Here is a 22,058-nt window from a genome sequence, read left to right on the forward strand (position 1 = left end):
TGGGAGGTCTTGCGTGTGCATTTCAATGAACACCGGTAGCTCTTCTTTATCTGCCTGTATTTCTGATCACTTTCCTCTGTGGCTTCCTTTCTTATGCTATTATGTTCATACCTCCACATGCTTTGTAGTTTATTTCTCAATTTTTAAATAGTTCATCTATCATTACACAGATGATACATTTCACACGCAGGATCTTATTCTAAGTACTCCACCAAAGTGTACTCTTGTTTCCTTTTGCCAGTCAGTCTTGGTCTCCTTTCCATATCAGTTAAGTACAGAGCTAGAACATACTAAATAATATCCTGCTGTATGGATTTGTATAATTTATGACCAAAATTACAGACATTTTATGGAACCTGTTCGGCATTGCTCGACATTTAAATGGATTCCAAATTTTTAATAACAGACAACCCTGCTATAAATGCCCTTTTCTGTATTTGTCTTATTATCTTTGTAGGGAAAATTATTGCAGTGTAATTGCTAAGTCAAAGGATACATGCATTTTTTTAAGGCTTTTGATTCCTCTTGCCAAAATATTTCCCGGAAAGTCTGTACCACTTATACACCAAGATGCTTGGGGAAATTCCTTAGGAAAGCAACAGAAAAGATGTAATGCATTTTTTTAAGAATAAAATAATAAAGTATTACCTGAGGGCGAACCATTTCACCTGCTGCAATTTTCTTCTCCTCATTTATCAAGTTAGTAATTTTTTTATTAACAAGTGGTGCATTTGCACCATTGATCCTTGCGATAATTTTGCCATTCTATAAAGGAAAGGAAACCATGAAGGAAACTTCCATTTTCAGGATAAGTCCGAAATTCAACTTAACAAAGTCACCCCCACTCTGTCCCACCCTCTCCCAATCCTTTTTTAGCTATTGTAATTAGCCATTTTAAAATAAAGTATTAATGATGTGAAAGTATGCCTTGATTCGAAAAACCCAGCTCTTGGAGTTTTATCTCCACATTGTCTGTCCTACAACCAAAGGCAAGAGATTCCTGCATTACGTTCAGTGATTCTTTACAGGCCTCCCAACACTACCTTCCCTAATTATTCTTCATACTACGCCTCCTTTCGCTCATCTTTCAACATAGATTTTCAAAAAACCTGTTTATTGGCACAGTACCAGGCATGATGGTACAGAACAACAGTCCCAGTATGTGGTCTAATTGAATTATAAAAAAGGAGGGGGAAAAAAAGCCCACAGGCAAACATATGTAATATAACAACCATGACAAGTATCACCAAGTACAAAGCACTGGGAGGGAGCATCTACAAGAATCTGTCCTGGTCAAAGAGATCAGCAAAGTTGTTTATCAATATCAGCAAGGGATTCTTGGGTTAAAATATGTATAATGGGGGACCCCTGGGTGGCTCAGCATTTGAGTGTCTGCCTTCGGCTCAGGGAGTGATTCCAGAGTCCCAGGATCGGATCCCACATTGGGCTCTCTGCATGGAGCCTGCTTCTCCTCCCTCTTCCCATGTCTCTGCCTCTCTCTGTGTGTCTCTCATGAATAAATAAATGAAATCTTGAAAAAATACTTAATGTATGACGGGTAAGAGATAACTAGGCAAAATGGAGAAGAAAGAGCATTCTAGGCAAAAGGAGTAGAGATGCAAAGGTCCTGAAGCCAGAAGGTGATGTGGCAAATAAGAAGACCAGCCAAGAAAGTGAGGGGATGCTTAGTATGAGATGAAGCCTAACAGTGAGGGGAGCCAGACATTGCAGAGCCTTGTGGGTCATGGAACAACACAGCCTTCCTTTAACCTAAGTGCAGTGGGAGGCCTTAGGCATGTTTAAGCAGAGTCAGTGACCACAATTTGAACTGTTATTTGTAAAGATCATTTCACCTACCATGTTTAGAAAGAGTTAGAAGGGAGCAGAAGATGTTTGTATACATATTAGGGGCTATTCTAGAGGTGATGGTGAGAGAGATGGTTGCTCAGTCAGGCACTGGTGATGGACATGGAAAGAATGGAAAGACACAGATGAGTGTGAGGAGACTTGAATGGTGAAATTGACAGGTCCAAGGAATGGATTGGGTGTGATGTCACTAAGCTGAGTTTTCTGTTTCTGTCAACAAAGTAGATAAATTAAGATGTCAATCACCCAATGAGGTGACACTTAGAAGACCACATTTCCTTGGGATTGGGAGTCTGCTATTCGAACAGTCCCTTGTGAGATGTCCTTCAGACAACATGGAGGGGAAGTCAAAGCACTGTTTGGATACACAAATATGGAGCTCAAAGTATAGAAAATGGCTGAACTTGAGTTCTTGATATATGAGTGGTAACAACTCAAACTGTATATCGAGGAAATTTTCCAAGGAGGGTATACAGCATGATAAGATCAATATTTAATGGCTGGATAAAGAAACGTAAACCTGCAAAGGAGACGGAGGGGAGTAATATCTACATGGAAAAAGGAAACCCAAGTAACAAAGCCAAAAGAAGCCCATGTTTCAAAAAAGGAGGGCATGGCTACCACATTCAATACATTTGAGAGGTACAGCATGATGAGCCTAAAAGTGGCCAGATAGTTAACAATCGGATACACTAACAACAGCAAATCTGCTTGAATAATCAGACAGAAGGTAGATTGAATGGGTTGAGAAATTAATGGAGTGTGAAAAAAAATTGAATAAAAATAAATATGCAAACTCTTCTGAGAAATTCAGTGGTAAGTTAAAGAAGAGAGATGGGTGATAGCTGGAGAGGGGTGTGGCATCAAATAAAGTATTATTTTTTCATTGGAAAAATTTAATTATCTTCAAAGGGCAATGAGAAGGATCCAGTTGAGAAAGGTTTAAATAAATACTGACACTCTGGTTCCCATTTCCTGCTAAAAGGGACCTTACAACTATTCTGGGGACTTTCAAGGGACTGTCTTTGAAAAAGCTCTTCCTGCTGAAACTTGCTAGAATGAACTTATCAGCTAACCGTGCTAAGCAATACAAAAAGCCCCTGTGGGAATATCTGTATAAACAAGTGATTACTTGGTGAGGGTTTTGTGGGCACAGACTGAGATTCTTAGAGGAATGAGTATGGCTATGGAGGAATGAGTGATAACAAACTCTGAGGCATGACCTCACCAGCAACTGGCTGAGGTGCACTGGAGAAAAGGTCATTAGCAGCAGAGGTCAGGAATTGAGAGGCCAGGATGTGGGTGGATGGCCAATATGGATACCGAAGTCCCAAGAGGGATAGCAGGACAGGGGTTTGAAACAGGTTTGAGCTGCAGGCTCAAAGTTCTCAGTCATGGAGAAGAACTGATTTGAAGATCAGTAAATGACAGGAGTGAGGTGGGGGGAGAGAAGGAGGTTTTAGCCAATTACCTAAGTTGGCATGGAAAAGACCTCTAATTAGTAAGGGAAAGAAAGTCATTGAAGTAAGAAGTAAAGGGAATATCAACTCTATTCCTGGGCTCAAGACAGGTAATCTGAAAAAACGGTCACACTCTGGGCTGCAAAGAAGTGTGTCCTAAGTAAGGAGATAGATTTAAGGAAAGTCAAGGAAATAGAGTAGAGGTTCAGAGCCATGATGAAAAATCTTAGAAAGTATGCTGATTGCTTATCTCAATTCCAGATGTCACACAGTGAAAGTGTTTGCAAGATGTCGGGAAACTGGAGACCTGGGTTAGGAAAAGAATATTCTGAACATTATAGGGAACCTGGGTGGCTCAGTTGGTTAAGCATCCAACTCTTTTGACTTTGGCTCAGGTCAACATCTCAGGATCCTGGGATGGAGCCCAGCATTGAGCTCCACACTCAGTGAGGAGTCCTCTTGTCCCTCTGCCCTTCTCCCAGTTCGTGCTCACTCTCTCTCAAATAAATAAATAAAATCTTATTTAAAAACACAAAGGAATATTGTGAGCATTGAAGGATGAACTATGCAGGGCTGGGAGGAAACTACCAAGAAAAAAAATTAAATATTGCATCCTTCTCCCAGACATAAAAAGCTACTACTGACAAGTTGGTGAATGTGCTTCCTGTCTTCTTTCTACACATTTGTACATACAGAGATAAGAGAACATATTTATTACATAATAGTGGTCAGACAGATGTATCCTCATAGTAGTACATGTGAATCCTTGGAACCAATTCTCTGCTACTGGATATCTAAGAAATTTCAATATTTCACTCCTGTAAATAACAATTCCCCAAACAAATCTCTGGTTATTTCCTCTGGAAAGGTAAATGCCATCTTATTTGTGTTTCCCACCCCACAACCCCATTAACTCAGCTTGTGGTAGTCTAACCTCCCCAACTCACTACATGCTCCTAGAGGTCAGGTTATAAAATATTAATAGACAAGCAAAGATTAGGCAACTATAATCAGAAAATAGTTCCATTGTAATTTTACAATGCTACTTGCTATTTAACTGTAAATTGGAATCTGATCATATATTTGAGTTGATAAATCTTATACTTACAACACTAAAGAGAAAAACAGGTTCGCATTTATCTCTAAATGGCTGTAAAGTCACAATGTTGTCAGCTTCTGCCTGAAAAAAATATAAACATTTCATATAATAATAAAGGAAACCGTATCCAAGTCATGAGATACACAATGCTAAAAAAACACAGACATACAAAATTTTTATTATGTTTACTACAGCATTTTCTGAATATGTTATAGTTGTCCTAAGGATCAAATTGCATCATTTGGCCGCAGTCTGACTTCTCATCGCTCACCTTTGTGGTACCCAACCTGCAGCTAACCTCGCCTACATCCAGTTTGCACGTCACTCCCTCCTTACCTGCTCTTGCTCTTCCTTTCCAAGCCAGGTCAAGTATCCCTCCTCCAAGAATCCTGTCTTGCTCCCTCCTGCTGCAAATCCTCTCCCACTCCACAAGAAACTTTACTGCCCTTCCCTCACAGGCTCCATTGTCCCTTTCAGTATCGTACCACCATCCTATGGGCCTATCTCACTTCTTCTTCTTCTTCTTCTTTTTTTTTTTTTTTTAAGTAGGTTCCACACCCAGCATGGAGCCCAACACAGGGCTTAAACTCACAACCCTGAAATCAAGACCTGATCTGAGATCAAGAGTCAGACATTTAACCGACTGAGACACCCAGGCACCCCCCATCTCACTTCTTTTGATCAGAATTATGATATTTCATATACCCATTTGCATGTCACTTTCCTTCTGTATCCATCGTGGGGCCATACTTAAAAAGAAGCTTACTTTCTCCAAATTTTTATTTAAGAGAAAGTAAGCTCTTGGGCAGCCCGGGTGGCTCAGCAGTTTGGCGCCGCCTTCAGCCCAGGGCCTGATCCTGGAGACGGGGATCGAGTCCCACATCAGGCTCCCTGCATGGACCCTGCTTCTCCACTCTGCCTGTGTCTCTGCCTCTGTGTGTGTGTGTGTGTGTGTGTGTGTGTGTGTGTGTGTGTCTCATTAATAAATAAGTAAAATCTTTAAAAAGAGAGAGAGAGAGAGAAAGTAAGCTCTTTAAGAAAAAATGGTGGTATTGCCTCTCCCAGAACATACACACAGAAGAGCCAGCAGACACTATTTCCGTCCCCCACCCATCAGCATAGGCACAGAGACATCTGCTGAGGGCAGCTAACATGGACCCTGGCTCTTCTCTGGGCTTTGCCCCAAACCCTCAGCTCCTGCACCCTGGTGCACCTTTCCTTCAGTGTCAGACCTGTATCAATTCCAGTGTGGCAAGACCCTCACCCAGAGCAATTTCCCATCACAAAAGGTCCCTAAGGTTTGGAGTTTTTTTTTTTTTTTTTTAAGATTTTATTTATTTATTCATGACAAACAGAGGGAGAGAGACACAGAGAGAGGGAGAGAAGGAGAGACACAGGCAGAGGGAGAAGCAGGCTCCATGCAGGGAGTCCGACGCAGGACTTGATCCCTGGACTCCAGGACCACGCCCTGGGCCAAAGGCAGATGGCTCAACCACTGAGCCACCCAGGGATCCCCAGGTTTGGAGTTTTAAAATTCAGCCAGCCTGGGTGGGATACAGCCCAAAGTGCACTGTGCTGGTCCAGGCAGGCAAGCAACCGGATGGACCCAGACTGTGTAAGCAATGATCTGAAAAATACCTAGGATGCCTGAGGAGGGGAATTATTCGCTCTTCTGGGAAGGCTTCCCTGACAGCAGTGAGCATGAACTCCCCTCCGCAGGGATAAAGGAGCTGGCTGGCTCCCCTATCCTCAGCATAACCTGACATCGGTAAACAGCACAGTGCCAGCACTGGCTGCCTAGATTGCAGTAATCGATGGTAGCCACTTTAACACCCCACTTACATCAATGGACAGATAATCTAAGCAGAAAATCAACAAGGAAACAATGGCTTTGAATGACACACTGGACCAGATGGACTTCACTGATGTAGTCAGAACATTTCATCCTAAAGCAGCAGAATGCACATTCCTTTCAAGTGCACATGGGACATTCTCCAGAATAGATCACATACTAGGTCACAAATCAGCCCTCAACAAGTACGGAACGATAGAGATCATAGCATGCATATTTTCTGACCACCACGATGAAACTTGAAGTTACAAGAAAAAATTTGGAAAGACCACAAGTAAATGGATGTTAAAGTACATGGGTTAACCAGGAAATTCAGGAAGAAATTTAAAAAACACATGGAAGCAAATGAAAACACAATGGTCCAAAACCTTTGGGATGCAGCAAAAGAGGTCATAAGAGGAAATATATAGGACTATAGACTACCTCAAGAAGCAAGAAAAATCTCAAATCACAGTCTAACCTTATACCTGAAGGAGCTAGAAAAAGAACAGCAGGGATCCCTGCGTGGCTCAGCGGTTTAGCACCTGCCTTTGGCCCAGGGCATGGTCCTGGAGTCCTGGGAGTACCACATTGGGCTCCCTGCATGGAGCCTGCTTCTCTCTCTGCCTGTGTCTCTGTCTCTCTTTCTCTCTCTCTCTCTCTCTCTCTCATTCTCTCTTTCATGAATGAATAAATAAAATCTTCAAAAAAAAAAAAAAAAAAAAGAACAGCAAATGAAGCCTGAAGTCAGCAGAAGAAGGAAAATAATAAAGATTAGAGCAGAAATAAACAATATAGAAACAAAAAACCAGTAGAACAGATCAACAAAACCAGGAGCTGGTTCTTTGAAAAAATTAATAAAGTTGATAATCCCCTAGCCAAATTCATCAAAAAGAAAAAATAAAGGACTCAAATAAATAAAATCATGAATGAGAGAGGAGAAATCAGAACCTACACTATAGAAATACAAACAATCATAAAAGAATATCATGAAAAAGTATATGCCAACAAATTGGGCAATCTAGAAGAAAAGGATAAATTCCTAGAAACATATAAACTAACAAAACTGAAATAGGAAGAAATAGAAAATTTGAACAGATCCATAACTAGCAAAGAAATTGAATCAATAATCAAAAATCTCCTAACAAACAAAAAAGTCCAGATGTCTTCACAGGGGAGTTCTACCAAACATTTAAAGAGTTCATACCAAAAAAATAAAAATAAAAATAAAAATAAAAAAGAGTTCATACCTATTCTTCTCAAACCATTCCAAAAAACAGAAATGAAAACTTCCAAACTCATTCTCTGAAGCCAGCATTACCCTGATTCCAAAACCAGACAAAGACTCCACTAAAAAAAGATTCTGGGACGTCTGCATGGCTCAGTGGTTGAGCATCCACCTTCGGCTCAGGGCGTGACCCCGGGGGTCCTGGGATGGAGTCCCGCATCTGGTTCCCCACAGGGAGCCTGCTTCTCCCTCTGCCTGTGGCTTTGCCTCTCTCTGTGTGTCTCTCATGGATAAATAAATAAAATCTTTTAAAAGGCAAGGGGGATTAGAGGCCAATATCCCTGATGAACATGTATGCGGATATTCTCAACAAAATACTAGCAAACTGAATCTAACAGCACATTAAAAGAATCATTTACCACAATCAAGGGGTTGATTGAACCCTTGAATAAAGGGATTTATTCCTGGGTTGCAGGCCTGGTTCAATATTCACAAATCAATCAATGTGATATATTAATATTAATAAAATAAAGGATAAGAACCATATGATCCTCTCAACAGATGCAGAAAAAGCATTTGACAAAGTACAGCATCCATTCTTGATAAAAATGCTCAATAAAGTAGGGATAAAGACCTATCAAAATCATAAAAGCCATAAACAAAAAATTAAAATGTCTATATTACACACTACACTTTTAAAGCAATCTCTATCAAAATACCAATTCTAAAAATTGTATGGAATCACAATAGAAGACCCCAAATAGCCAAAACAATCTTGAAAAAAGAAAAGCAAAGCTGAAGACATTAAGACAGTGTGGTACTGGCACAAAACAGACACGTGGGTCAATGGAACAGAATAGAGAACCCAGAAATGGATTCACAACTATATGGGCAACGAATCTTCAACAAAACAGGAAAGAATATCTGATGGAAAAAAGACAATCTCTTCAACAAATGGTGTTGGGAAAACTGGCCAGCAACATGCAGAAGAATGAAACTGGACCACTTTCTTACACCACACACAAAAATAAATTCAGAATGGATGAAAGATTTAAATGTGAGACAGGAAACCATCAAAATCCTAGAGGAAAACACAGGCAGCAACTTCATTGTCATTGGCTGTAGCAACTTCCTATGAGATACATCTCCAGAGGCAAGAGAAATGAAAGCAAAAATGATTATGACTTCATCAAGATAAAAAGCTTCTGCATACTGAAGGAAATAATCAACAAAACTAAAAGGCAACCTACGGAATGGGAGAAGATATTTGCAAATCACATATCTGATAAAGGGTTAGTTTCCAAAATCTACAAGGAATTTATCAAATTCAACACCCAAAAAACATATAATCTTGTTAAGAAACGGACAGAAGACGTGAATAGACATTTTTCCAAAGAAGACATGCAGAAAAATGACACATGAAAAGATGTTCAACATCACTCATCATCAGGGAAGTACACATTAAAACTACAATGAGATATCACCTCATACTTGTCAGAACAGCTGGGACTAGGAAGTGACAGATGTTGGCGAGGATGTTGAGAAAGGGGAACCCTCTGTACGGAGGTTCCTGAAAAGTTAAAACTAGAACTACCCTACAATCCAGCAATTTTACTACTAGGTATTTACCCAAAGGATACAAAAATACTGATCTGAAGGTATACATACACCCTGAGGTTTACAGCAGCAGTATCAACAGTAGCTAAATTCTGGAAAGAATCAAATGTCCATCATCTGATTAACAGATAAAGAAGTTATCTCTGTGGGAGATGGGCAAGATGGGTGACAGGTATTGAGGAGGGCACTCGTGAGGAGCAGTGGATGTTGTATGTACATGAGGACTCACTAAACCCTACACCTGAAACTACTATTACACTGTATGTTAGCTAACTAGAATTTAAATAAAAACTTGGGAGGAAAAAACAAATTCAAGTTGTCCTACATTGATTATAAACAATTATATATTTAATACTAGTGTGTTCCTCTATATTAACCTCGCACCCCTTGGGCCTGCTGTCAGGAGACCATTTGGTAGGGTCTTCTCTCCAAGATGGGTTTTGCAACCTAAGGCGATTGTTTACAAACTGGGATTTCTGGAGGTTCTTCAATTACTGTGAAGAAGCCAAGAGAGGGTCCCTCAGCCCTGTCAGCCAGAGGAGCTGTGTTGTAATCTACACATGAAAACATGCAATGAGTTGGGGTTTCATGTTTGCTTCGGGGGACTATGCATTTTAGGTGTAAAGAGTAAAGATATGAAATCAGTTATGTGCTTCTGCACCTTAGGTCTAGGGTGGTTTGGACTTGTTTCTGTCCAGTAGAAATAGAATGTGGCCACACATATATTTTTAAATTCTCTAGTAACCACACTTAAAGACGAAAGAAAAACAAGGAAGAATAATGTAAAAATGTATTTTACTTAATCCAAATTACGATCACTTCAACATGTACTCAGTGCAGAAATATTAATATTTCATTTTCCTTTTTCCATACTAAGTCTCCAAAATCTTGTGTGTATTTTCCATGTAGAGTACATCGCAATTTGCATGCTAAATTTGAGTCAGAAATCATTGATTTGTAATTCGATTTCATAAAATGTATAGTCAAAAAAAGTCAATGTGCATGCCGAAGTTGTCCCACACAACTTAAAAAGTTCTATAATTTCTAAATTGATCATCAGTTTTTTAATTTAAATTCAAATTAATTGACGGGCACTGAGGGGGGCACTTGACGGGATGAGCACTGGGTGTTATTCTGTATGTTGGCAAATTGAACACCAATAAAAAATAAATTTATTATTAAAAATAAATAAATAAATAATAAATTCAAATTAAATAAAATTAAACATTCAGTTCCTCAGTCACACTAGCCACATTTTCAAGTACTCAAAAGCCACTTGTGTCGACTGGCCATCATATTAGACAACAAAACTCTATGCAGCTGATAAGCCGATGTGGGGCAAATTGAATAATCAATACAGTAAGTTTAGTTATAATATTTTAATCCCTCAGCACATCTGGGTGATAAGTGAGGGGAAAATCACTACTGCTGGAAAATCAGTAACTGGGTTAAGTGCCCAGAGACCTTCCCAACGCAAACCAGAACAGCACCTGCAGCCCTTATTCTAAAAGACACACACTAAAAAAATAAATAAATAAAAAAATAAAAAAAATAAAAATAAAAATAAAAATAAAAGACACACACTGAACACACAATCAGATGAAAAGAAACAGGTCAATAGACACACATCATATGTATCCTTTCTGGTGTTCGCAACCACGGTAAACAACCTCAACACTACAGGAACTGGGATAAAAATCATCATTCTCAGATCCACTAGAACTAAATTATACAGTAAAACTGCCAAGTAAATATGGTCTTTTTCTGAAGAGTTGGCAGGCTGTTTAAGACCATCCTTAAAGGGGATCCCTGGGTGGCTCAGCAGTTTGGCCCCTGCCTTCAGCCCAAGTGTGGTCCTGGGGTCCCGGCATTGAGTCCCACGTTGGGCTCCCTGCCTGGAGCCTGCTTCTCCCTCTGCCTGTGTCTTTGCCTCTCTCTCTCTGTCTCTCATGAACGAATAAATTTTTTAAAATCTTAAAAAAAAAAAAAAAAAAGACCATCCTTAAAAACAATACTTAAACATTTGGAAGTATCAAGAAAATAACTGTTTAATGGAAACGAAATCCTTACTACAACAAAATGCAGAAGTTCATCTTCGTTCAGCTCATTTTTCAACTTCCTGAATAAAGGTTGCATTGCTTTGCAAGGTCCACACCAGGCTTGGTAAACATCGATCACTAGAAGATGATAATGTTTAGGAAAAAACACAGTCAAAAGAATTAAATAAATGAATGAATGAATGAATGAATGAATCGAATAGCAGCTTATCCCGATACTAGGGCGGGGACACTGATGCAGCGGGTTTTTACAGTTAGTGGGGAGATGCGCTCTGTGTTGGGGTGCCCCGGGGCGCCCTGGGCCCAACTCCGAACTGCTGGACGACAGGTGAGCCTCAGTACCTGTTAGGCCTTTGTTCTGCAACATCTCATCCCACAGGCTCTGACTATTCACAACTGCCTGCAAAAAGGCCCGCACTGTACAGGGGTGTTTAAGGACCAACGCCCCCAGGTAAAGACTGTTGATAGGTCATGCTCACCTGTAGCTGGATCTCTCGCTTTTTGCCCGCCATTTAGCCACTAGGACATGAAAAAGAGAAGAAAAGCAGAAAACGTTTGCGAGAAAATGTAAATGATGTTAATCCCTAGACCTTCAAGCAGTATCTTCAAGTCCTGTAGAAATTTTCCCTGGGGGCTCCATGCAGGGACCGGACGTGGGACTCGATTCCAGGACTCTGGGATCACGCCCTGAGTTGAAGGCAGGTACTAAACCGCTGAGCTACCAGGGCATCCCGAATTAATGCATTTTTTTAAATTTTTATTTATTTATTCACGCGAGACTGAGAGAGAGAGAGAGGCAGAGACACAAGCAGAGGGAGAAGCAGGCTCCACGCAGGGAGCCCGACGTGGGACTCGATCCCGGGTCTCCAGGGTCACGCCGTGGGCTGAAGGCGGCGCTAAACCGCTGAGCACCCCCCCCCCCCCCCCCGGCTGCCCCGGGGTTTCTATTTTCTTTGTTCCGGACGTGCTAACCGCCTATGGCCACGCTCCCGGGCGCCCGAGGTCCCATTCTTAGGAGACCCTAGTGCGGCCCTGGGCACAGCATGCAGCACGCGCAGCGCGAAATCCGCTGAACCCCAGACCGCCCGCCCCGCGGGGACAGGGGCGCTCGGCGTGGGTGCGCCCGCGCGTGACGGCGGACCCAGCGCAAGACCGAGGAGCGGTTCGCGACCCGGCAGCCACATGCAGCGGGGGTGCCGAGGCTCCAGCAAGCCCGGGGCAGCAGGTGAGGACCTGCTTAGCTACCCGGGACCAGAAGGCACAGCCCCGAGCATCCAAACCAGCCCCCTGGACCAGGCCCGTGGCCTCGCTGCGCTCGCTGCAACCGCGGCGACTACCTGGGCGCCCAGCAGGTGCCTGCCCAGCGGTGGAGGCGGGACCACGACGCGGGACCCGCGGGCCGCAGGAGGGGGAGGGGCCAACGTCTGCGGCCGCCCCTCCGGCGCCGCGGGGGCGGGGCCTCGAGGCTCCCCGGCCCCAGTGCGCAGGCCCAGAAGCGCGAGGAGCCCCGGGCCTGGGAACCGACAGTCCCGGCGCCTGCGCAGTGCGGCCGGCGCCCGCGGGCTTGCTCGCCGCTCCCCGGCCCCAGTGCGCAGGCCCAGAAGCGCGAGGAGCCCCGGGCCGGGGAACCGACAGTCCCGGCGCCTGCGCAGTGCGGCCGGCGGGGCTTGCTCGCCGCTCCCCGGGGCTCCGCGCCCGCACCGCCCGCCCACCTAGAGCTGCAGGTGGATGCGCCTCGGGCTGCGGGGCTCGCGGAAGCCCGGCGCAGCCTGCCCGCGGCCTCTGCCCCGACCCTCCTCCTCCTCCTCCTCCTCTTTGCCTTCTCCTCCTTCCGTTATTTAGAAATAATAATTCTAAGAGCTCGCGCACGCCCTTCCCTGAGCTTCCGCCCCGGTCGGCATCGGTCAGGACCACAGTCCGGGGATCCTCGGAGCCGGGACACTAAGGTTACGGAGCTACTCTGGGGGCCTCGTCCCAGCTTCCTTTGCCCCTGAACGGCCTTTTTCTGGCCGAGGAGCCGAGGACCCAACGCAGAGTCCCTGCCCTATTACGCTCAGCTGTCAGGTCTCGGTCTCCTCCAACCTGCGAGTTTCTTCGGGCCGTCTTTCCTGGTCTTTTATCGTCGGCGTGCAAGTCTTTTTAATTTCATGATGTAGAATTTCATTCGTAGAATTTATATCAGGAATATTTTTTTAGGGCAGCCCTGGGTGGCTCAGCGGTTTAGCATCTGCCTTGCCCCAGGTCGTGACCCCGGAGTCCCAGGATCGAGTCCTGCGTGGGGCTCCCTGCCTGGAGCCTGCTTCTCCCCCTGCCCGTGTCTCTGCCTCTCTGTGTGTGTGTGTGTGTGTGTCTCTTATGAATAAATAAATAATTTTTTTAAAAATGCATTAATTTGGGATGCCCGGGTGGCTCAGCGGTTTAGCGCCTATCTTCAGCTCAGGGCGTGACCCGGGGGTCTCGGGATCGAGTCCCGCGTCAGGCACCTTGCATGGAGTCTGCTTCTCCCTCTGCCTGTCTCTCTCTCTGTGTCTTTCTTTCTGTCTCTCTCTTGGATAAATAAATCTTAAAAAAAAAAAAAAAAAAAGGAATATTTTTTAGGGCAGCCTGGGTGGCTCAGCGGTTGAGCGTCTACTTTGGGCTCAGGTGGTAATACTGGGGTCCTGGGACTAGGTCCTGCATGGGGATCCCCACGGGAGCCTGCTTCTCCCTCTCTCTGTGTCTCTGCCTCTCTCTGTGTGACCCTCATGTATAAATAAAGAAAATCTTAAAAAAAAAATATATATATATATATATACATATATATATATACATATAAAGTAACTTTTTCCAAAAAAAAAAGATTTTATTTGAGAGAGAGACCTGGGGGGTGGGCCAAGGAGAAAGAGGCTCTCTCCTGAGCAGGGAGCCCACCTCCAGCTCCACTCCAGGACCTGGGGATCATTACATTAGCCCAAGGCAAACAGACAGACTCATATTTGTTTGTTTGTTTTTCTTAGATTTTTATTTATTCATGAGAGACACAGAGAGAGAGAGAGGCAGAGACACAGGCAGAGGGAGAAGCAGGCTCCTGGCAGGGAGCCCTACGCGGGACTCGATCCCGGGACTCGATCCCGAGACCCCAGGGTCACGCCCGGGACCGAAGCAGATGCTAAACCGCTGAGCCAGCCAGAGATGCAACTCTTAACAGACTGAGCCACCAAGGCTCAGTAACTTTTTCTTAAAGCATATACTTTTTTTTGGCATACGAATTCTGTCCTTTGCACATAACATCTTTTTCAACTTGCTCTATTTTGTCTTAGTCTTAGGCTACAATTTGCTGGGTCAGCTGGCTATCCTTGGTGATCTTTTTTCTTTTCCTGTTGTCACTTTTGACTATGAGCTCATGTTTTGGAGGGATCACTTTTCCTGTGAGCCTCTGTGCCAGCGCTGTAGAAGCATACCTGCTTCCCATATGCCTTTGCTTGGCCCAACAGTATTTAGGGTACCAGATACGTTGAATATTCATTAATTTCTTAGCTTGTATTTCCTATCTTACTTAGCTGAAAATCTAAATCCACATCTAAGGATAGCACAATTCTTGAACCTGAATTTCTTATCAGTGTTTTTTTGTTTTTGTTTTTTTTTTTTTTATTTAAATAGAACTCCTAAGGGTCGGTTTGCCCAGGTGGTTCAGTTGGTTCAGTGCCTGCCTTCTGCCCAGGTCAGGATCCTGGGATCCAGCCCCTTATCAGTCTCCCTGCTGGGGGGGGGGGGGGGGGGCCTGCTTCTCTCTCTCTTCCTTTGCCCCCTTCCCTACCGCTCACTCTCTCTCTCTATCATGTGCACTCTCTCTCTCAAATAAATACATAAAATCTTTTTTAAAAACTAAAATAAGAATTCCCATGGATGGCCAGCATCCTTGCTCCTGCCACTAAGCCCATGGAGGGGGGAGGTGGATATAATCCCATTTCAGAAATGAGCCAGCCCATCTTTATTTCCAGCAGCATACAGGTAGTTGCAGCTAACTTTGAATATGGAAGTTGAAACCTGGACACTGAGGCCCTAGTGTGTGGACACCTATTAAGGCTTGTTCTACATTCTTTTTTTTTTTTTAAGATTTTATTTATTTATTCATGAGAGAGAGAGAGGCAAAGATATAGGCAGAGGGAAAAGCAGGCTCTGTGCAGGGGAGCCTGATGTGGGACTGGATCCCAGGACCCCGGGATCACACCCTGAGCAAAGGCAGATACCCAACCACTGAACCACCCAGACATCGCTTGTTCTCCATTCTAACACTCCAAAATGAATCCTCGTTTCAAGTGTGCTCACCTCTACGAATTCAGATTTGCCTTTTGTCTTTTCTTTCCTGTATATTTCTTTCTCTTAGTTTTCAACTAAATTAAAAATTGTTGTATTTTTCATTGCATTATTTTATTCAGTATTTCTACATGTTTAGACCTACACCAGACAACTTTCTGCACTAGCTTGCTCAATCGTGTTGGCTGGAAATTAATCTGCTGACTTTTCATCTCATGCCTCCCCTGTGAATTTATGATTTTTAACTTCACTTAAAAATCAAACTTTGCTCAAGTTTTCTTACTTTCTGCAGTAAATAATTATCAGAGATGATGCTTGTGAGCCATCCTTAGCCACTGCCACTCCAGTGGCCTTACTTATTTTTCCCACTGCCCCCATAATGAGGTTCTCTCTTTTTTTAAATATTTTATTTATTTATTTATTTATTTATTTATTTATTTATTTATTTATTTATTCATGAGAGACACACAGATAGAGAGAGGGGCAGAGACACAGGCAGAGGGAGAAGCAGGCTCCATGCAGGGAGCCCGATGTGGAACTCAATCCCAGGTCCCCAGGATCACACCCTGGGCTGAAGGCAGTGCTAAACTAACTGCTGAGCCACCCAAGCTGCCCACAGATTTCATTTAAACGAACTATTACTTTCTTTTTTATTGGGGGGGGGGTCACATTGGCAGCCTTTTTTTTTATATAAATTTATTTTTATTGGTGTTCAATTTGTCAACATATAGAATAACACCCAGTGCTCATCCCGTCAAGTGCCCACCTCAGTGCCTAAATGGAACTATTTCTTTCTTTCTTTTTTTTTTTTTAATGGAACTATTTCTGTCCGGAAATAAAGCTGCTCTGTTTGGGATTAGCCTCTGAAAATCTGAGTGGTGCCTCGGACCCCACCCCCCGACGGGGTTTCCAGCTCGGATTGGGGGCCCAGTTCAAGGATATGGACCCTTCTTGAAATGCTGTTCATTTTGCAATAAGCTTGTTTGGTCTTCTTGTTGAGGAGAATCAGGAAGGCACTTCTAGAATCAAAACGTCCTGAGCCCAGGGGGGCTGGTAGCCTGTGCTCAAGCCAGCGAGGACTCAGTCAACCCCAACCTGGTTTTAGTCCTAACTACATTATTGTTTTAAGTTTCATGTTGAAAACCAAATGTTTGTTTTTGTTTTTGTTTTGTTTTGTTTTTTTCCCCCTGGATGGGTGGTTTTAAGGTAAGTGCCAAGACTATCACTGTTAAGGACTGGTGATAATGTATTACTCAGAATACCATTCTTACCCCTGGAAAGAGGAAAATTGATGGCATGGCAAACTATCACCAAAGGAGATAAAACCTTTTGAAAATTGTCAGTAACCTTATAATTCTTTTGATTTTAAAGGAGGTTGAGAAGTAAAAATTCCTAGAGAAATCTGTGATGTTTGTTTGGTATTTAAACTATATGCTTTTGTGGAATAATGGGAACAGAGAGAAACTCTTATTCTATCTTTACTGGTTTCATTAGTTGGCGGATGTAATCAGTAAGTGGCAGAGAAAATTCACATATGAGATATAGTATTTTACTTCCTGTACTTAAGTGGAGTCTAAACACTGCAATGACTGTAAGTCTACTTCAGTTCTGAACTACTGGAAAGTTACCATTTACACTTAAAACAATCCCAAAGGTGTTTGGAGTGAAATCCTACAGCAAAGAAAACAAGTTAAAATGACTTTTAAAAATTTATTTTTCGGGACGCCTGGGTGGCTCAGGGTGTGATCCCGGAGTTCTGGCATCAAGTCCCTCATCAGGCTCCCCGTGGGGAGCCTGCTTCTCCCTCTGCCTTTGTTTGTGTCTCTCAAAAAAAATTATTTTTCAATCATGTAACATAAAACCTGGGAGGGGCCTAGTCGCTTACAGAGTCACAGTGTGATTCACCTGTTTTTATTTATTGTCCTATAAGTACAGTTGTTGCTGTTTGTACTTGCTGTTCTGCATTTTTTCACTGCACCATTGGTACATAATGTTAAAAAGAATTTCATTGAATGTTTATAAGTATTACAAAAGGCAGCTTTTTAATCTATGCATCCTTGGGATTTCAGAAATTTTATTCTTTGATGTAAAAGGGGACTGCTGTACAAGTTGGAAACTCTGCACCTGTGTGTGTGTGTGTGTGTGTGTGTGTGTGTGTGTGTGTGTATTGGCAATAAAGCAGCATGGGCTGAGAATGCACTGAAAAAAAAAAAAGAAAACCAAATGGTGTGTTTTTTTTTTAAATCAGATTTCATTTTATCTATTTTTTTAAAGATTTTATTTATTCATGGCGGGGGGCGGGAGAGAGAGAGGCAGAGACACAGGCAGAGGGAGAAGCAGGCTACATGCAAGGAGCCCGAAGTGGGACTCGATCCAGGGTCACAGGATCACACCCTGTCCCCCTGTGGGAATCCCCCCAATGCAGGAGTAGATCCCAGGACCCTTGGATCTCAACCCAACCCAAGGCAGATGCTCAACCACTGAGCCACCTAGGTGTTTCCCCCCCCCGCCCCCCCCCCCCCCCATAATGAAGTTCTTTCTGTTAACCTTGGAGTGAGACTGGCTCTATTTTTATAGACAGGGTGAGTGGCTGGCTTAATCTGGGAAATTTTTTTGTGTTCACTTTTACTGGGGAAGAACTCTCTAATAACATAAAAAACTCTTATTTTTTTTTAATTCAAGCAATCTGGTCCAGGTAGACTATAAAGTAGTCTGTAATTAGGTAGACTGTAAAGAAAATAAATAGTTTAAGGACTTACTTTAATTCATCACTTTAGCTAGTGATAGAGTCAAACTAGTCTATCTAGGATAAATTTATGCAACTTTTAATTTATTTATCCTGTCTTTTTTTAGATAAAAAAAATTCCAAAAAAAAAAAAAAAAAATTCCAGATTCTGAATTCCAATTTTAAATGTCATCTAGTAATAGTGAAGCGTACATTCTCTTTTCCTATGACAAAATTAAGAATCTGAGAATAATGAAAACTCAGTATTAAAAACTCAGATTGAAAGAACCTATTATTACTATAACCGACTGGGAACTGCAAGATTGGTAGGTCTGGATTGGGAAACTCATTCTGTGCAGCCTTTAAATCCGAACTAATCTGCTTTCTTAAAATTAATCAGGATGAGTCTTTGAATATCCCTTCTTCCACCTGGCTCAAAGACTCAGAGAGTCTCAATAAACCACAATGCTTACTATTCCTCTGCAGTTCAGGCACTGATTTTTAAGGCAATTGCAATTTTATTTTCCACACATCATATTTCTTGCTATATTCACTTCAAGTTATGTTTCTTAAGTAAGACGAGGAAGGAAAGGCAGGTTGGGAGAGTGGAAGAACTAGCTAGTGGCATCTGAGTCATAATGAGTGGTGGTGTGCTGGTAAATGTTAACAAGCTCTCTTGGAAATGATCACAAATTATTATACAAAAAAAATTATTATACATTTTACGCCATAAATAAAAATAATGTGTAGCGACAAGTAACAAATAATTACAAAGTATACAATACTCTATTGAAAATTCCACATAGCCAATAGATTTTTACAAAATGTTTTCACTGATTTTTGCCAGACTCACATTCATGGCCAATTTATAGTTGCAATTCATTCACAACTTGCCAGACTCCAAATATGAGTGAATGCTTGGCCACTTTCACCATTAAAATCATGTTAAATAGGGTTGCCTGGATGGCTCAGTGGTTGAGCATCTGCCTTTGGCTCAGGGCGTGATCTTGGGGTCCGGGATCAAGTCCGGATTGGAGTCCCACATTGGGCTCCCTGCATGGAGCCTGCTTCTCCCTCTGCTTATGTCTCTGCCTCTCTCTGTGTCTCTCATGAATAAATATAATCTTTTTTTTAAAAAATCATGTTAAATAAAGAAGCATGCCAAAATACCAGTTGTTTTTTTCTTTTAAAGATTTTAATTTTTACTCATGAGAGATATATAGAGAGAGGCAGAGACATAGGCAGAGGGAGAAGCAGGCTCCATGCAGGGGCCTGATGCAGGACTCCATCCTGGATTCCGGGGTCACCTCCTGAACCGAAGGCAGATGCTCAACCACTGAGCCACCCAGGCGTCCCTAAATACCAGTTTTCATGCACTTTTATCTCCGTATCATAAAGTGTTTTGAGAAGTAGTAGTCTTCCCACTGCTCTAAACTATCACACTATTCTTGAACAGATAATGTTGGTTATGTTTTAAAATATATCTGTTAGATAGCAAAATACTGATGAGCACGTGTTTTCAAATTTGAAACACTTTCCTTTTGCAAAATGAAAAAAAGCTTTCCCATGAGATAACCAGTGAAAGTCTATATGGAAAAAAATATTTTCATAGGTACCCTCTATGCTACAAAAGGCACTGCAAAGATTGTACCCTTTTATGATCATCATTCTTTTGTTATTTTTCAATGAAATTAACAACTTGGGAAATAATGTGACAGGTATAGAATGGCCTGATCTCAGTTGGTCTGGATTGACAACACACTTGTGTCCCAAGCCACTTGGAGCACCGTGGTAACTCTTGGCCAACACTATGGAATATATTAAGTAAAGATAAATGATATTCTGCAACTATACGTCCATGAGTTGTTTTAAAGATTTTATTTATTTATTCATGAGAGACACAGAGAGAGGCAGAGACACAGGCAGAGGGAAAAGCAGGCTCCCCGCTGGGTGCCTGATGCAGGACACAATCTCAAGACCCCAGGATCACGACCTAAGCCAGAGACAGATCCTCAAACCCTGAGCCACACAGGCATCCCCGTGAGTTGTTTTAGAGTGGACATATGAGCCTGCCACCATCATTCAGGAATAATAATCGGATTTAGGATTTGTTGAAGCTCAAGAGTGAAGGGTGAAAGGTGAGAGGGGAATCAGGGGCCACACATAGCTGGGATGTGCCCATGTGTGACCATCTCTCTATAAGAAATACTCAGCAGAACTTGAGCTTCCCTATGCCTTTGCATCTATGTGGGTGGTTGGAACCTAGAGATAAAGCATGTACTTTGCAACACAGAAATGAGAAGACAAAGAAGCCACTGAGGACACTGCTGATAACGAATATATAAATATTAACAAAGCATAATATCTTTATTTTTCAGATGAGAAAATAAATGCAATTAGCAATACCTAACTTCTTCTCCTGGAACTATATACATTTTTTTTGCATACCTCAAGGAAGGTGTGCATAACACATTAGAGACTACTGGATAGAAAATCAAGATATCCACAAAATATCTGGGCAGGAGCTAGAGATGCGCAGACAAATAGCATATTGAGAATATTGGAAGGACGCCCGGGTGGCTCAGCGGTTGAGTGTCTGCCTTTGGCTCAGGACATGATCCTGGGGTCCTGGGATCAAGTCCCGCATCAGACTCCTTGCAGGGAGGCTAGGCTGCCTCTCCCTCTGCCTGTGTCTCTGCCTCTCTCTGTGTGTCTCTCGTAAATAAATAAATTAAATATTAAAAAAAAAAGAAAAAGGACATTGGACGTTGGAGTAGAATTAATGGTCCAGGAAAGTATGGCATTTGAGAAAGTGAAGCCCCAAAGGGGTACACTAGGACCATTAACATATAGGAAAAGAAAAGGGAAGCTAAAGAAGGAAATTGAGAAAGCATAGCTAAAATGGTAGAAAAACCAAAGGCAGGTGCTATCATAGAAATCAAAGGATGAGACAAGGTAAAGCCAACATTTGTCTATATTGCCAAATGCTATAAAGTGGTCAAATAAAACAAAACAAAACAAAATGGTCAAATTAAATGCTGCTCACTATGACTGAACAACAAAGAAGTCAATGTGGATGACAGTGTTTTCAGTGGAGTGGTCTGGGGAAAATCACTTGAGGAGAGAATGTCAAGTCGGAAAGTGGAGGCCAAGAGAACCAACATCTCTTTGCAGAAACTTAAGGATGAAGTGAAGGGACAGTCGCCAAAGGAATGTGGGTGGTGGAGGGCTGGTTTCTTTTCAATAAAATGGAAGTTTACTACACTGTATTTGAATGGTGATTTTTAAACATCAGGACAGCAGGGGGCACCTGGGTGGCTCAGTCAGGTAAGCACCTGCCTTTGGCTCAGGTCATGATCCTGGGATCCAGGGATCCAGTCCTGCATCTGGCTCCCTATTCAGCAGGGAGTGTGCATCTCCCTCTCCCTCTGCCCCTACTGTGGCTCATGCGCGCACACTCTCTTGTCAGATAAATAAAATCTTTGAAAATGAATTTTAAAAATAAGTAAAATTCAGAAGAGCAATGGTCAAAGAAGTAATAGCCCTTGAAGAGGTGAGAGGGCACAGAGAAAGGGAACAAGCCTCAAATGGGAGGAGCTGAAGAGCTGCATTCCTTCCAGCGTGGCCTAAAGAAATATTACAATATTTCTATATCCTGTTCTTCTCTAGTTTATAAATTTATTCAATATCTTATGTTTTTAGTGACTTTTCTGGTGTGTTTTCACAACTTATTTCTCTCTCTCTCTCTCTCTCTTTTTAAAGATTTTATTTACTTATTTGAGAGAGAGAAAAATAAAGAGCAGGGGGAGGAGCAGAGCGAGCCTCGGGTTAGGGAGCCCAAGGTGGGCCTCAATCCCAGGACTCTGGGATCATGACCCG

General features: G+C 42.5%; 1 protein-coding gene across 3 annotated transcripts in view; it reads right to left on the reverse strand.

Moving 5' to 3' along the window:
* NME8 (NME/NM23 family member 8) overlaps positions 1-12,621 on the reverse strand; it is a 52,350-nt gene extending 39,729 nt beyond the window's left edge. For all 3 annotated transcript variants that reach the window (XM_041773415.1, XM_041773416.1, XM_041773414.1), the window contains exons 1-6: positions 12,496-12,621; positions 11,638-11,677; positions 11,501-11,558; positions 11,172-11,278; positions 4,435-4,506; positions 649-765 (exon numbers count right to left, since the gene is read on the reverse strand). In XM_041773415.1, the coding sequence (XP_041629349.1) occupies positions 649-765; positions 4,435-4,506; positions 11,172-11,278; positions 11,501-11,558; positions 11,638-11,670 (387 nt within the window). In that variant the 5' untranslated portion in view covers positions 11,671-11,677; positions 12,496-12,621. The remainder of the gene's footprint in view (positions 1-648; positions 766-4,434; positions 4,507-11,171; positions 11,279-11,500; positions 11,559-11,637; positions 11,678-12,495) is intronic.
* Between the last annotated feature and the right edge of the window lie 9,437 nt (positions 12,622-22,058).

Source organism: Vulpes lagopus, chromosome 11, assembly GCF_018345385.1.
Source record: "Vulpes lagopus strain Blue_001 chromosome 11, ASM1834538v1, whole genome shotgun sequence".
NCBI lineage: Eukaryota > Metazoa > Chordata > Mammalia > Carnivora > Canidae > Vulpes > Vulpes lagopus.